The sequence below is a fragment of the Triticum aestivum genome, chromosome 1B (genome assembly GCF_018294505.1).
Source record: "Triticum aestivum cultivar Chinese Spring chromosome 1B, IWGSC CS RefSeq v2.1, whole genome shotgun sequence".
NCBI lineage: Eukaryota > Viridiplantae > Streptophyta > Magnoliopsida > Poales > Poaceae > Triticum > Triticum aestivum.
The window spans coordinates 555,008,307-555,023,232 of record NC_057795.1 but is presented as its reverse complement, the minus strand read 5'-3'; the positions used below and the strand labels follow the sequence as shown (position 1 = coordinate 555,023,232).

At 47.3% G+C, this 14,926-nt stretch overlaps 1 protein-coding gene and 1 pseudogene across 1 annotated transcript; both read right to left on the bottom strand.

The window, feature by feature from the left end:
* Positions 1–812: 812 nt before the first annotated feature.
* On the bottom strand, positions 813–1,481 carry LOC123094830 (uncharacterized). Its single transcript, XM_044516717.1, has one exon. It carries the CDS (start codon positions 1,479–1,481, stop codon positions 813–815), a length of 669 nt encoding a protein of 222 aa, XP_044372652.1.
* Positions 1,482–7,894: 6,413 nt separating this feature from the next.
* LOC123094824 (E3 ubiquitin-protein ligase RNF43-like) lies at positions 7,895–9,272 on the bottom strand (annotated as a pseudogene).
* Between the last annotated feature and the right edge of the window lie 5,654 nt (positions 9,273–14,926).

Genomic DNA, 14,926 nt, shown 5'->3' with positions numbered 1-14,926 from the left:
CTTCATGAGCAAGCGACTTTGACTTCAACATAGAGGACCATCAATGAATCCATATGGGCCCATGACAAAGGGCCGACCACTCGCGCAAGCGACTAGACAACCCCCACTCGGTCGACGAACCTTGTAGGAGAAAAGCACCAATCCTACGATGACCATGACCCTTGCAACCGAACACCTGTCTTGTGTCATCGTCACGCCAAGGGACCTCATTTATTGTTCCAACTCCACAAAAACATAGGGCGGAGCAAGAGAATTCCATGAACATGCAGCAAACACTAACTACCAAACCGTAAATTAAAAAAATCAAAAAAAATCCGAAACTTTGCAACATCAAAGATGGTCAAACTTTGAAGCTTCTTACAAGTTTTCATGCCAAAATATCATGTAGAGAAAGGTGGACAAATGAGTTTCAGATTTCAGTGCTAAAAGTGCTCCAAACTTCAAGCACTGAAATCTTTTTCGTTTGTAGAACTCCTTGAATGGTTTTTTTGCATTAAATATTTCAAGCATCTTCAAAGTTTGATCATCTTTGATGTTGCAAAATTTCTGACTGTTGATGAAAAAAAAAATTATGTTCACATAGGGTGCGTAGGCACTCGGGAGCTGAAAACCCACTCTCCTACCAGAACCCAACAGCAAACCAACTCCGCTCGTAGCCGAACAAGATGCCACACCAGGGTCACCGTCTCAGCATCCCCCACGGCAAGCTCTGGAAAGGCCACGACCCAAGATGCCCCGCCATCGCCTGTTCCGGAAGACCTGGAACAAGGGCTTGAGTTGTGCGCTCAGTTGTCTATCATCACCGGTGCCACTCATACCATTTGGGCCGCCAATGGCGCGAAGACGATGCACCGGCAGACCGGGCACGTCGAGTGCTCGTGCAGCCACGGGTCGATGCACTGCTGGTGGAACATGTGCAGGCACGCCGGTAGCCGCTTCACCGTCTCCCCCTTCTCCACCTCTCCGAGGCAGACTGAGCACTCCGGCGTGCCGCCGCCGCACTCCAGCTGCTCGTACGCCAGGATGTCATACACCGTCACCGCCTGCGCGCCTCCATGCACCGGCGCCTCCCGGGCCAGCGCGGGCATGTGGCCCTGTATCTGCTCCAGAAACTGCGGGAGAGCGCTGCTGCCTCTCCCGCTACCGCTTCGGCGCCGTAGCCTGGCGCGCGCGCACCTGCATGGCAGGCAGAGAAGCCGGCCCGCGGAACGGAGGAGCCGCAGGAGCGCCCCGTGGGTGGAGGCGAGGCACCGGCGCAGCGCCGACCACGGGAAGAGGACGCCGCAGAAGGCCGTGTACACGGTGGCGTCGAGGCAGACCCAGAGGAGGAGGAAGAGCGTGAGCACGATGATGGAGCCCTTGTTGCGCTGGGGCCTCTGCTCCAGGATGACGAGCCCGTAGAGGATCATGGCCGTGCCGCCGATGTAGACGGTGTTGACGACTGCCAGCCCGGAGGCGCGGAAGAAGCAATCCACGGCCATGGCATCTCGTGTCTCGACCGTAAACCAGCAATTCACTGGCCGATGGGTACGCAATTTCTCAGGAATTTCGAATTCTGTTCTGTACGGGGATGGCTCGTAAGTCGTCGCGCAAGAACTCCGTTGCGCACAGAAGAAGCAAGAAACGAGCAAATGAGCCAACCATAGGAGGAAGAGACAACTAACGGAGCGGTTGCGGTTGTACAGTACTCCCTCCGTCCGGAATTATTTACCATTAAAATGGATGAAAATGAATGTATCTAGAACAAAAATACATCTAGATATATCTATTTCAATGACAAATATTTCCAGAAGGAGGGAGTATTATTTGCATACTTAGCATATGTGTGCATATCTTAATATGGTCCGTAGCGTTTTTAGGGCGGCCCTATACATTTAGATTCACAGACAAAGATCGCACCAATATTATCTTTCTTTTGACACAGTAATATTATGTCTGTTACGTGGTCTATCTGGCACCTTCGGACCAGATTGACATGTGTATTCAGTTGGAGAAGTCAATTTTAATCCTTGAATTTGTAGAGGTTCCACGAAATGAACCCCCACATCAGAATACCTATCGATTGCACACCGAAGGATGTAATCCCGGTCAAAATCGAACACTGGTATCGTTTGAGGTATAAAAACACTGCCGTGGCAGATTTCAACCGGGATTTGTCTGACTGGTGGGCCCAGGAAGCGGCAGTGTTGACCACGGCAGGCACCCGTCTCCATGCGGGGCCGGCCAATCTTTTACACTGCTAAAAAAATATCTAATGTGTGAAACTTTTTTTGTTTTTCTTTTTATATAATCTATGAAAAAATATAATGCATGAAACTTTTTCAATTTATTTATTTTTAATTTGTGAAGCTTTTTACAAAAGTCATGGACTTTGTAGAATCCATGATTTTTTTCAAATACACAAATCCTTTTTCAATTTTACAAAATTTTCCCAAAATACATGAACATTTTTCTTCAAAATCATTGAACTTTTTCTAAACCCGTGATTTTTTTATAAAAAATCATGAACTTTTTTCTAGATTGATGAACTTTTTCCAAATCTATAAACTCTTTTTGAAAATTCAGGAGCTTTTTAAAATCGTTGATTTTCTTTCAAATTGATGAACTTTAAGTGGCAGTATTGACCACGGCGCACACCCATTTTCCGCTCTAGGCCACACCTTTTTTTTCTGTTACACTGCTAAATATATATCTAATGCAGGAAACTTTTTCCTCTTTCAATAATCCGTGAAAAGATATCTAACACATGAAACTTTTTTCATTTTTTTTTCTAAATTTGTGAACTTTCTTACAAAACTTGTGGACTTTTTCCAAAAAAAATCATATCCATGATCTTTTTTTAATTTCCGTGAACTATCTCGAATATCTACAGGGTTTTTTTTTCATTTCCATGAACTAAAGAAGGGTCAAATAGGACTATTTTTCCTTGTAGTGTACAACTAAGAGAAGTTAACCTAGTTGTTTATGGCTACAACTGTCAACGTACCCGACCGGAGTTTGAATCTTGTAACTCACAAATTAATAGTTGATCATGTTTTTTCCTTTGCGTTTTCTATAGGTTGTTGGGCCTCGCGGACTGCACGAAGTGGATAGCAAGCTGGGTGAAACTGGGCTGGCCCAGCTTTTCCACGTGCGGGCCTCGCAGCACAATCAATCCCGGCCACGTCGACAATCCCCATTTTTCAAACGACCCAGGGTTCGTTTTAGACCGGGATTGCATAATCCAGGGTGCAATCGACAGGGATTTCAACGTGGGGGTTCGTTTCACCTAACCTCTACGAGTTCGGGGTTTAAAATGAACTTTTTCCTATTCAATTTGACGGATTAGAGAGGATCTGGTACTTATGGACATTTTGAAACTGCAAGCCATGGTGTTGCCGAGGCATGGATGGTGATCACGGGACTCTGACCACGTCAATGTCAACACTGATACAATCATCATGCGTGAAGATGGGAATGGTGGGGCGGGGGGTTTAGCCCCATAGGCCAACTTCTTCCTTGGGGCATGGTGCAAGCCTTAACCTAGGATGACGGACCCCTTGATTGCGAAAGCCATGGTTGTGTGAGATGGGGTTATCTTCGTCAAACTCAGAGGCTTTCGGGATATAGTTCTTGAAACTGACAACATGTAGGTAGTAAACCTCTAGAACTCTCCCATGATTTTCATTTAGTTGTGGCGTCCATCGTTATAGAAGTTAGGGAGGTAGCTATTAGTTTTGATTCTTTTGTTGAATTTCAACATATAATAATAACAGATAATGGTATGTCGCATATCTGTGCTAAGCATGCTTGCACGATTGCCATGACTGAAAGCTGGATCAGTGAGACCCCTAACTTGTTGGTCAACTGACTTCCCAGCGAATTCTTTCAGTTGAATAAAGCTCTCAAGTTTTCCTTAAAAAAATGGAAAAGGCTATCGCTCAACCGGCGGATCTAGCGCGGGTGTCCACCGCCTCCATTGATTGACACGTGGTCTATTGGACCACGCATGCCTCTCTCCCTCGGACAAGCTCGCGGCGAACAATAGTGGTGTTTTGTTTTGCAACATCCACTCTGTTCCAAGAAAGATTTCTGCAACATCAGTTATGTTGCATAAGTTTCTTCCATTACACCATATAGACATGAAGACAAAGAAAAAAATTGCAACATCACCTCAGTTGCAAAGTTTTTCTGCAACAATACCTTTGTTGTAAAAATGTGAAGTAGGAAAAAAAATCTGCAACATGACCTATGTTGCAATAAATAAATCCTGCAACACGAACAATGCTGCAAAAAATAAATCCCGCAACACGACCGATGCTACAAAAAATCCGCAACACAATCTGTGTTACAAGAGTTTCCACAACAGGATCATTGTTGCAAAGAAAGGAAAGACGTCCAGCCGTTTGATTTTGTCGACTCTAATATCTTGCGAGATGGTGTATCTTTTTAAAAGATCCGTCGGCCGATGCGTAGCAGCCCCGGAAAAAAAATATTTAGAATGTAAAAAAAGCATTCCTTTTGTCCATTATGTTTACCAAAAATCTACATCGTGGTCATGACTATTTTTGGGTGACATTCAGTCCTTCATGTCTCAAAACCCAGTAACTTTCGTTCAAAACCGGAGCAAAGTGGTATTGAGACTGATGTGAAACCGGTTTTTGGAATTCTTTCGATTGGTGCACCTGTTGGCCTCGTGCCTGACCGCCATCACTGAGGAAGAGAGGTGTGCGACCATGAGGCGGCCGTCCGTTTCACGCGCGACACGGAAGCCGTCGAGGGCGCGGGCGTAGAAGAGGTGGAGCGCACATGGCTTGCAGAGGGCGATCAACGCCTGTAAGGCGCGAAGAAGAGGTCCTCTTAGGTGTAGGTGGCGTGCTAGGCACCGGAGTTGGGTGGACGGTCGGTAAAGTTGGCGTCATGGGCGCAGAGGAATCTATCGGCAAACTTGGCGGAGGCCGCCACCACCACCTCGGTGCCGCTGAAGTGGAGGCAGAAGAGTGGGTCATACTGGTGCGAGAGGGCGGCCATGGTGTGGTGCGGCTCGGCCCCCTGCTGCGGTAGGTTTCCCGGGTGGCAGCGGCAACTTTGTACCATGGCGGTGTAGGTGCCACGAGCAATACACGGTGGCAATGGAGGCGAGGAGCTGGAGAAGCACCTCCGGCTAGCGGCGACGACGTCTGCAGGGAACGCGTCGAGCGGGGTTGCGAGCCGGTCCATGGCCTTCTTGACGAGCTCGATCTTCAGGGGTAGCACATCGGCCATGCAGTCGCCGCTGTTGGGCGGGCCGTCTAGGATTGACAACAACACTAAGCGGAGGTGAGGCGACATGTACAGTGGCACAGGCAGGGGCATGTTGATGTCCTCTTTCGCCATTGGTGTGTAGGGTGAACACACACAACATGTTGGAGAAAATGTCCGCCACTATACGATAGGGAGAAGGGAGAAGGAGAGATAAAATCGGTGTGTTTTTAGTTTTGGACGAAAGTTACCCAGTGTCCAGACATGAGGGACTGAATGTCGCCCAAAAAATCTTAAAGGAGGCAGGTGTAGACATTATGTAAACTAAAGGGACTAAAAATACATTTTTTTTTCTCTTTGGAAAATGATTAGTATCCACCGGGGGATTGCTTCCAAACGTCAACCGCCTCCATCATCGACCACGTGTCCATGTGGCCCCGCCTATTGTTCACCTTTACTTCCCCAGAAACATCACGTTCCTATCGCTCTCGTCTCACCTAGAACAGTTGCAGGGCCTCGGTTCGCATGGGCATCGGTTGTGAAAAAACTATAAATTTCTGCAACAAGACCTCCGTTGCAGAATAATTCTACAACAAGACCTTTGTTGCAAAAAAATCTGCAAATTTCCTGACTTCTGTAACTAGACTTTTGTCACGAAAATTCTTGTGAAAGACCCCTGTTGGAAGGAAAAGAAACTATAACAAGACCTTTATTGCAAAAAAATCTACAACTTCACCTATTTTATAAAAGAAAATTGCAACATGACTTGTGTTGCAGAAAAATTCCAGAACACGACATATGTTGCAATGGTATAGGGCGACGCTCGACGACTCAAGCGTAGAAGCGCCCAGTTGGTAATCATCAACACAGTAAACAATGGGAAACGTTTACCATCATCTCGCGGATTGCAACGGTCGCGTCCGCCACCTTCACTGTATGACACGCGTCCAAGTGAAGGCTCGCATGTCGTCCTTAGTCGGACTCTGCTGCATCAGACTCTGCTGCAACAAGGGCTATGTTTCTAAAATAAATGTGGTATTGCGATGGTCTACAACAGGATCTGTTTTGCAGCAAAGCCTTTATTGCAGAGGGTTTTTTTTTTTGCTACAAGACCTCCGTTGCAAAAAAAATTGTAACAAAACCTCAGTTGTAATATTTTTTTAATAAAACCATTGTTGCAAAAAATTTCAGCAACAAGACATGTGTTGAAGAAGTAGTTCTGCAACAAGACATTTGTTGCAATGGCACTCAGGCCGCTCCATGCACCAGATCCAACGGGCCGTGACCGGGCCGATCTTTTAAAAGGATCGGCCGGTGAATGTGTAGCACGCCCCCTTTCTCTTTAGAATGATGTAGAGGCTACGATCGACTTTTCTATTATCCCTTTGGGAGAAATTTGCGATAGATGTAAATATTTGTTGGTGTTCATATTCTGTGTGTGTGTGTGTGCGCGCGCGCGCATGTGTGATGGTCACTGCTAAGCATGTAAATGGCAAATACGCAGTGTCCCCAAGAACCGTTTTGTTCGTTTTAGCTAGCTCCTTAGTTTATGGGCAGCGCTATACGTCCGCCGGAGGATAATCTGAAAAGATCCGCCCCCTCATCAGCAGTTAAATCTAGTCCAACCAACGCTCTGTTCTGTCCTCATTATTGCAATAAAGTCAGTGTTGTAGAATCCTCTTTGCAACAAAGTTCATGTTGCAGAAACATTCAAGTGTTACAAAATTTTTTTCCTCTTCACTTCTTTGCAACATGGATGATGTTGTGGAATGACTTTTGCAACATAACTGATATTGCACAAATTAGAGGAAGAACGGGAGCTTGGGAGGAACATGGGAGACAACTGCGCTTGAGGGAAATCCAAATTCAAATCATGCGACATACGAGTTATTGCGGTGGGAAAATTGCAACAGGGGCTTAGTTGCAAAACGTAAAAGATAATGCTAGGTGAGCCCTGCGGGACACATGTCACACGGATGAGATGGCGGATGCGTGCGATCCACCGGTTGAAGTCAAGCTTTTCCCATAGTTTATTCCCCCACCCTCTCCCCTCAAAAAATAGTGAACCGTTTAAACGTGATTAAATGGGACACAGTTTACATCCCTAGTTGTTGCTCTGAATTCGTGGGTAAGGATGTAAATATTTGCCCGAACAGATAAACAATTTGTTTGTTCGGTTTGAGGGCGTCGAGAGTATTCATGAACAGTCTTGCTAAGTCTCAGTCGACTGAGATTTAACGAAGTCTCAGTCGACGCTATATCCGTGAGATTTTACATTAAGATTCATGCAAAAAAAAATCAGTTTTTTCTTTTTCTCTCTTACATGTTATTCACTTGACTGATATTGGTTAAATCTCAGTCAATTGAGACCTAGCCATTCCCATTCATGAACACCATGGCTGTGGTGGTGAGATACTATCCCTTTGTACTATAAATCACCACTTCTGCCACCCATAAGTCGGAAAGAAAGCTACAAATACCATAGGGAGATAATGTTGTTTCCGAAAAAAGCATGTATCGAACACCCCCAAAAGCACATTGCAAATGCAGGTCCGTACCATCCAAAATGTTTCAGACAGGTTCTGAAGATTGCCCAACAAAATTGGACACAAAACACTCTGTTTTACTAACCACTTGTATCACACAACTTTACAAAGTCCTCTATGCTCGTACTATGACTATCAAATCTTGCCGGCCAACATACTGGTCAAAAGCAATAGTGGCAAGAATAAGTTGATGATTATTATAAGTACTCCTACAGTTCATTTCGTTGTCTGTCATCGGAGACAAAAATAAACTGTGATACAACCAGAAAGATAAACCTGTTTACAGATAAAGGATGTAAGCACGAATCCATTAGTTAATTATAAACTCATAAGTCATAACCGGGCACGCAAACTTACTTACACCTTGTGCGACCGGTTGCTTGTGCCTGCGCTTCCACCGAGCGCTCGATTTGTTGCTCAACCAGAGAAAAGATGATAAAGCAGAGGCAGGCACTGGTGCTACGCCTTCCGGCGCTCAGTCAGGTCTGCGAGCAAAAATGTCACCTGCCCCAACTGCCACGACAGTTTTTACTATTCAGGAGACACTTGCTGCTTCACGGGGAGAAGCATCGACGCGCATCACAGAGCGCCAATCTTGAGCGACGCCCTCGTGCCGTGACTTGAGTGACTCCACAAACGCACGGTGAGGCACGAGAACAAGGGTTTGAGACTTTGAGTCGTGCGGTCAACTCCGTCTCATCACCGGCGTCGCTCATACCATTTGGGCCGGCAACGGCGCCAAGACAATGCACCGGCAGACCGGGCACGTCGCGTGCTCGTGCAGCCACGGGTCGATGCACTGCTGGTGGAACATGTGCAGGCACGCCGGCAGCGCTTCACCGTCTCCCCCTTCTCCACCTCCCCGAGGCAGACCGCGCACTCCGACGCGCCGCCGCCGCCGCCCTCCGGCTGCTCGTATCCAGGATGTCATACGCCGTCGCCGCCCGCGCGCCGCCATGCACCGGTGGCTCCCGGGCCAGCACGGGCATGTGACTCTGCTGTATTTGCTCCAGAAACTGGGGCAGAGCGCTGCCGCCGCTTTGGCGCCGTAGCCTGGACCGGCACGGCAGACAGAGAAGCCGGCCCGCGGCGCGGAGGTGCCGCAGGAGCTCTCCGTGCGCGGAGGCCAGGCACCGGCGCAGCGTGGACCACGGGAAGAGGCTGCCGCAGAAGGCCCTGTACACACAGGCGAGGACGCAGACCCAGCAGAGGAGGAAGAGCGTGACCACGACGACGGAGCCCTTGCTGCGGTGGGGCTCCCGCGCCAGCTTGACGAGCACGTAGAGGAACAAGGCCGTCCCGCCGATGCAGACGGTGTTGGCGATGGCCTGCCCGTACACGCGGGAGAAGCAATCCCTGGCCATGGCCTCTGTTGTCTCGACCGTAAACCAGCCACCACCTATACTCGTGCCGCAGCAATTCACCGGCCGATGGGCAGGCGATTTCTCTGGGGTTTCGAGGTCTCTGCGCGCGGGGGCGCCTCGTACCAGTAAGTCTTGCCGCAAGAATTTTGTTTGCGTACGGACGAAGCAAGCAACGAGACGACTGACCGAGCGGTTAATGTTGTACAGCAGTATTTGCACCCTTTGATACGGCATCGCGTAGATATATTGTATTATATATATGTGCGCGTATCGGCAGTGTTTCTACGGCGACCTTATACGAAGGTGCTGTTCTCGAGCTCAGGATAACCTCTTTATCTTCTCCCTTTGTTTGCCTCTGATCTGAATCGGTATAACATCATGTGCGCGTAGTCGTATCTGTCGCCTTGTCGGAATGCATGGCCGATCCAACATTTGTTAAGGGACATGGCTAGGAGATAGTCGATAAGCGAAGATCAGCCAACACCGTCTGCGAAGATCAGCCACCAAGTTAACATCACTCGGATTCTAACAGTTCATTCTTTCTTCTCACAAATGTTGAACAAATCCAGAAAATGTTCACTAGTTTTGTTATTATTAATAATCATGGGTCTAGCAATCATATATACCTCTTTAACTCTCATTGTAGATTTCCATCAGGGGGAGTAAGTAGCTCTAGGCTTAATATTATCAATTTTGTTTTAAAAGTATTAAGCTTTGATAATTTGCTGCCACAACCCCCCTGGGGGAGGAAGTTTTATTCATCAGAAACATTGACATAAGAAAAGATGGGAGACTAGTCAAGGCAAAATTCGGCAAAATAGTTCAAGCCCCTTTAGACATGCCATTGATTTCCCGGTTTTCATGGTTTTTGATGGATTTATCTGCAATAAAATCCTAGTTGAATATTTTCAAGCCCATATAACTAACAGGAGTACCCCATGTATTTCATTGGGAAATCACCCAACTAGCAGTTAGAAATATCAGCATGTTTTTTAGCAGTATCATCATATCCTGCAATACAAAAAGCTTCACTCTTAAGGAAAATTATTTTGAGACCCGACATTAGTTCAAACAAATATTAAAGGAGCTCCATATTCACAACCTTGTCCACATCATGAAACAAGCAAAGCATGCTATCATCTGCATATGCAGAATTGCTACTCCATTAGGGATCAAATCGTCAGCCAAGCCAGTGATAAGCCCATTCTACTGCAGGGATTTAAGTGTCATTCTAATTAGACAATCAGCTGCAAGGTTGAAAAGAAACGGAGAAGGGGGGGGGGGGGGTCCCCCTTTTAACCCCTTGTGCACTCTTAAAATAAGGTCTTGTTTCACCATCCTGTTTAACACTAACAATGTCGTTGAAAATGACATGTTTAACCCAGTGCACCCATGTTTTCTTCAAATCCTCTCATAGAGGAGACTTTCCATCAGAGTACACTACATATTAAGAAGAAAAACACTCTACAATACATAGCAAATGACAATATGTGTTGTAAACCAACACCACTCATATCCTAGTTCACGCTGATGCACCGACTTGGAGTCTTCCATAACCGGATCTATATAAGTGCATCATTTTTTTTAGAAAAGGAAGATGACCCCCGGCCTGCATCTGGGAGATGCATACGGCCACTTTATTGATTATTCTCGAGGACATTACAAAGTATTACAACAATATGCCTGAATCTGCCATCTTGGCAACATATGCCACTACTCCTATCCATATGATGAAGGGGTGCTACCTGGGCCAAATACCCGGACCATTCACCTAAGCCTGTCATCAAAAGTCAGAAGCCCCAGCCGAGCCACATACCGGGTCTGGGGCATAAACTGGTCTGACGCACTCACATGTGTCGTCGCCGCCATCTTCCATAGGTCCGTTTTCAGAGCAGATATTGAGGCGTCTACCTTGTCAGGCCACTCTGCCATCAACGCCACCATAACGCCAGACAACTGCCTCCTCCTGCACGAGTCCATCACCGCGCATCGGGCGTCGAGTCTCCACTGCACCACGCGCCGAGATCCGCCGTCATCAATGTGTAGGATGAAGCACCGCTCCACCAAAAAAGCCGCCCACTGGTCCCTCGATCCCGTGTACGCCTCCAAGAATGACACCCCCGAGGAGGAAACGACACCAACGCGTCACCGTCATCTGATTTACTGATCTAGAGTTTCCCCTGGAGGTAGCGGATAAGGGTCCGGAGCTTCTCCACGGCGATGCCTTCAAGAAGGTAATGACACAAAAGGGTGCCCCCAACGCCGGTCTTGGCATCAAGCCGAGCATGAGGTTTTCACCCAGATCCGCTCGAAGAACCTCCATCAAGCATCGTGTGCACGGGTCACCGCCGATCTGAGCCGCCGCACATCGAGCAGGCCGCACCGGCCAGATCAGATTTGTCCGGAGGGCACACCACGCATGATGCCGACCCAACCACCAGGACCTCTATGCCACCACCGCTGATCCAAGGTCAGATGGTCTGTAGCCGCAGACCCGAACGCCGCCGCCGAACGCCGCTAAGGCCGCTGCCCGAAGCAGGGCCGGCCGCCACACCCGCCACCATCGCCGCCCTAGGCCGAGGCAGCCGTCGCGCTGCCGCCGGAAGGCAGGCCCGCCGCGCCACCAAGGCCAGATCGGCCGTGCCACTCACGTCGTGGGGTTCCGCACCGTCCCCATGGCGCAGGAGAGAGGGAAGGCCCCCGCCACCGCCGTCAGCCCCCGGGCTATAGGCCGGCGGCGTCCTTCGGCGACGGCGGAGGGAGGGCTGGAAGGGTGGGGAGCACCCGGCGGCTAGGGTTTGTGATCCCGCCCTAGTCGCCCGAGCGGGGGCGGCGCGGGGGGGGCGACGCGGGGGAGTCTGCTGTCGCTAGCTAGTTTCATATAAGTGCACCATGTGTTGGGGAACGTAGTAATTTCAAAAAAAAATCCTACGCACACGCAAGATCATGATGATGGTATAGCAACGAGAGGGGAGAGTGTTGTCCACGTACCCTCGTAGACCGTAAGCGGAAGCGTTATGACAATGCGGTTGATGTAGTCGTACGTCATCACGATCCGACCGATCCAAGTACCGAACGTACGGCACCTCCGTGTTCAGCACATGTTCAGCTCGATGACGTTCCCCGGGCTCCAATCCAGCAAAGCGTCGGGGATGAGTTCCGTCAGCACAACGGCGTGGTGACGATGATGATGTTCTTCCGGCGCAGGGCTTCGCCTAAACTCTGCTACGATATGACCGAGGTGGAATATGGTGGAGGCGGCACCGCACACGGCTAAGGAACGATACGTAGATCAACTTGTGTGTCATGGGGTGCCCCCCTGCCCCCGTATATAAAGGAGCAAGGGGGGAGGAGGCCGGCCCTAGGAGGGGGCGCGCCAAGTGTGGAGTCCTACTAGGACTCCCTAGTCCTAGTAGGATTCCACCTCCCTTGTTGGAGTAGGAGAAGGGGAAAGAGGGGGAGAGGAAGAAGGAAAGGGGGGCTGCGCCCCTTGTCCAATTCGGACCAGAGGGGGGGCGCAGGCCTCCTTCCTTTTGGCCTCTCTCCTCTATTCCCGTATGGCCCAATAAGGCCCATATACTCCCTGGCGAATTCCCGTAACTCTCCGGTACTCCGAAAAATACCCGAATCACTCGGAACCTTTCCGAACTCCGAATATAGTCGTCCAATATATCGATCTTTACGTCTCGACCATTTCGAGACTCCTCGTCATGTCCCCGATCTCATCCGGGACTCCGAACTCCTTCGGTACATCAAAACTCATAAACTCATAATATAACTGTCAACGAAACCTTAAGCGTGCGGACCCTACGGGTTCGAGAACAATGTAGACATGACCTAGAACTATTCTCGGTCAATAACCAATAGCGGAACCTGGATGCTCATATTGGCTCCCACATATTCTACGAAGATCTTTATCGGTCAAACCGCATAACAACATACGTTGTTCCCTTTGTCATCGGCATATTACTTGCCCGAGATTCGATCGTCGGTATCCAATACCTAGTTCAATCTCGTTACCGGCAAGTCTCTTTACTCGTTACATAATGCATCATTCCGTAACTAACTCATTAGCTACATTGCTTGCAAGGCTTATAGTGATGTGCATTACCGAGAGGGCCCAGAGATACCTCTCCGACAATCGGAGTGACAAAACCTAATCTCGAAATACGCCAACCCAACATGTACCTTTGGAGACACCTGTAGTACTCCTTTATAATCACCCAGTTACGTTGTGACGTTTGGTAGCACCCAAAGTGTTCCTCCGGTAAACGGGAGTTGCATAATCTCATAGTTACAGGAACATGTATAAGTCATGAAAAAAGCAATAGCAACATACTAAACGATCAAGTGCTAGGCTAACGGAATGGGTCAAGTCAATCACATCATTCTCCTAATGATGTGATCCCGTTAATCAAATGACAACTCTTTTGTCCATGGCTAGGAAACATAACCATCTTTGATAAACGAGCTAGTCAAGTAGAGGCATACTAGTGACTATATGTTTGTCTATGTATTCACACATGTATTATGTTTCCGGTTAATACAATTCTAGCATGAATAATAAACATTTATCATGATATGAGGAAATAAATAATAACTTTATTATTGCCTCTAGGGCATATTTCCTTCAGTCTCCCACTTGCACTAGAGTCAATAATCTAGTTCACATCATCATGTGATTTAACACCAATATTCATATCTGTATGTGATTAATACCCATAGTTCACATCGTCATGTGATGAACACCCAAAGAGTTTACTAGAGTCAATAATCTAGTTCACATCGCTATGTGATTAACACCCAAAGAGTACTAAGGTATGATCATGTTTTGCTCGTGAGAGAAGTTTAGTCTACGGGTCTGTCACATTCAAAGCCGTATGTATTTTGCAAATATTCTATGTCTACAATGCTCTGTATGGAGCTACTCTAGCTAATTGCTCCCACTTTCAATATGATCCAGATTGAGACTTAGAGTCATCTGGATCGGTGTAAAAGCTTGCATCGATGTAACTCTTTACGATGAACTCTTTATCACCTCCATAATCGAGAAACATATCCTTATTCTACTAAGGATAATTTTGACCAATGTCCAGTGATCTACTCCTAGATCACTATTGTACTCCCTTGCCAAACCAGGGCAGAGTATACAATAGGTCTGGTCCATAGCATGGCATACTTTTATAGAACCTATGACTGATGCATAGGGAATGACTTTCATTCTCTTTCTATTTTCTGTCGTGGTCGTGTCTTGAGTCTTACTCAATTTCACACCTTTGCAACACAGGCAAGAACTCTTTCTTTGACTGTTCCATTTTGAACTATTTCAAAATCTTGACAAGGTATGTACTTATTGAAAAACTTATCAAGCATTTTGATCTATCTCAATAGATCTTGATGCTCAATATGTAAGCAGCTTCACCGAGGTCTTTCATTGAAAAACTTTTTATTCAAGTATCCTTTTATGCTATCCAGAAATTCTATATCATTTCCAATCAACAATATGTCTTGCACATATAATATCAGAAATGCTACAGAGCTCCCACTCACTTTCTTGTAAATATAGGCCTTTCCAAAAGTCTGTATAAAACCATATGCTTTGATCAACTCATCAAAGCGTATATTCCAACTTCGAGATGCTTGCACCAGTCCATTGATGGATCGCTGGAGCTTGCACATTTTGTTAGCACCTTTAGGATTGACAAAACCTTCTGGTTGCATCATATACAACTCTTCTTTAATAAATCCATTAAAGAATGCAGTTTTGACATCCTTTTGCCAGATTTCATAAAATGT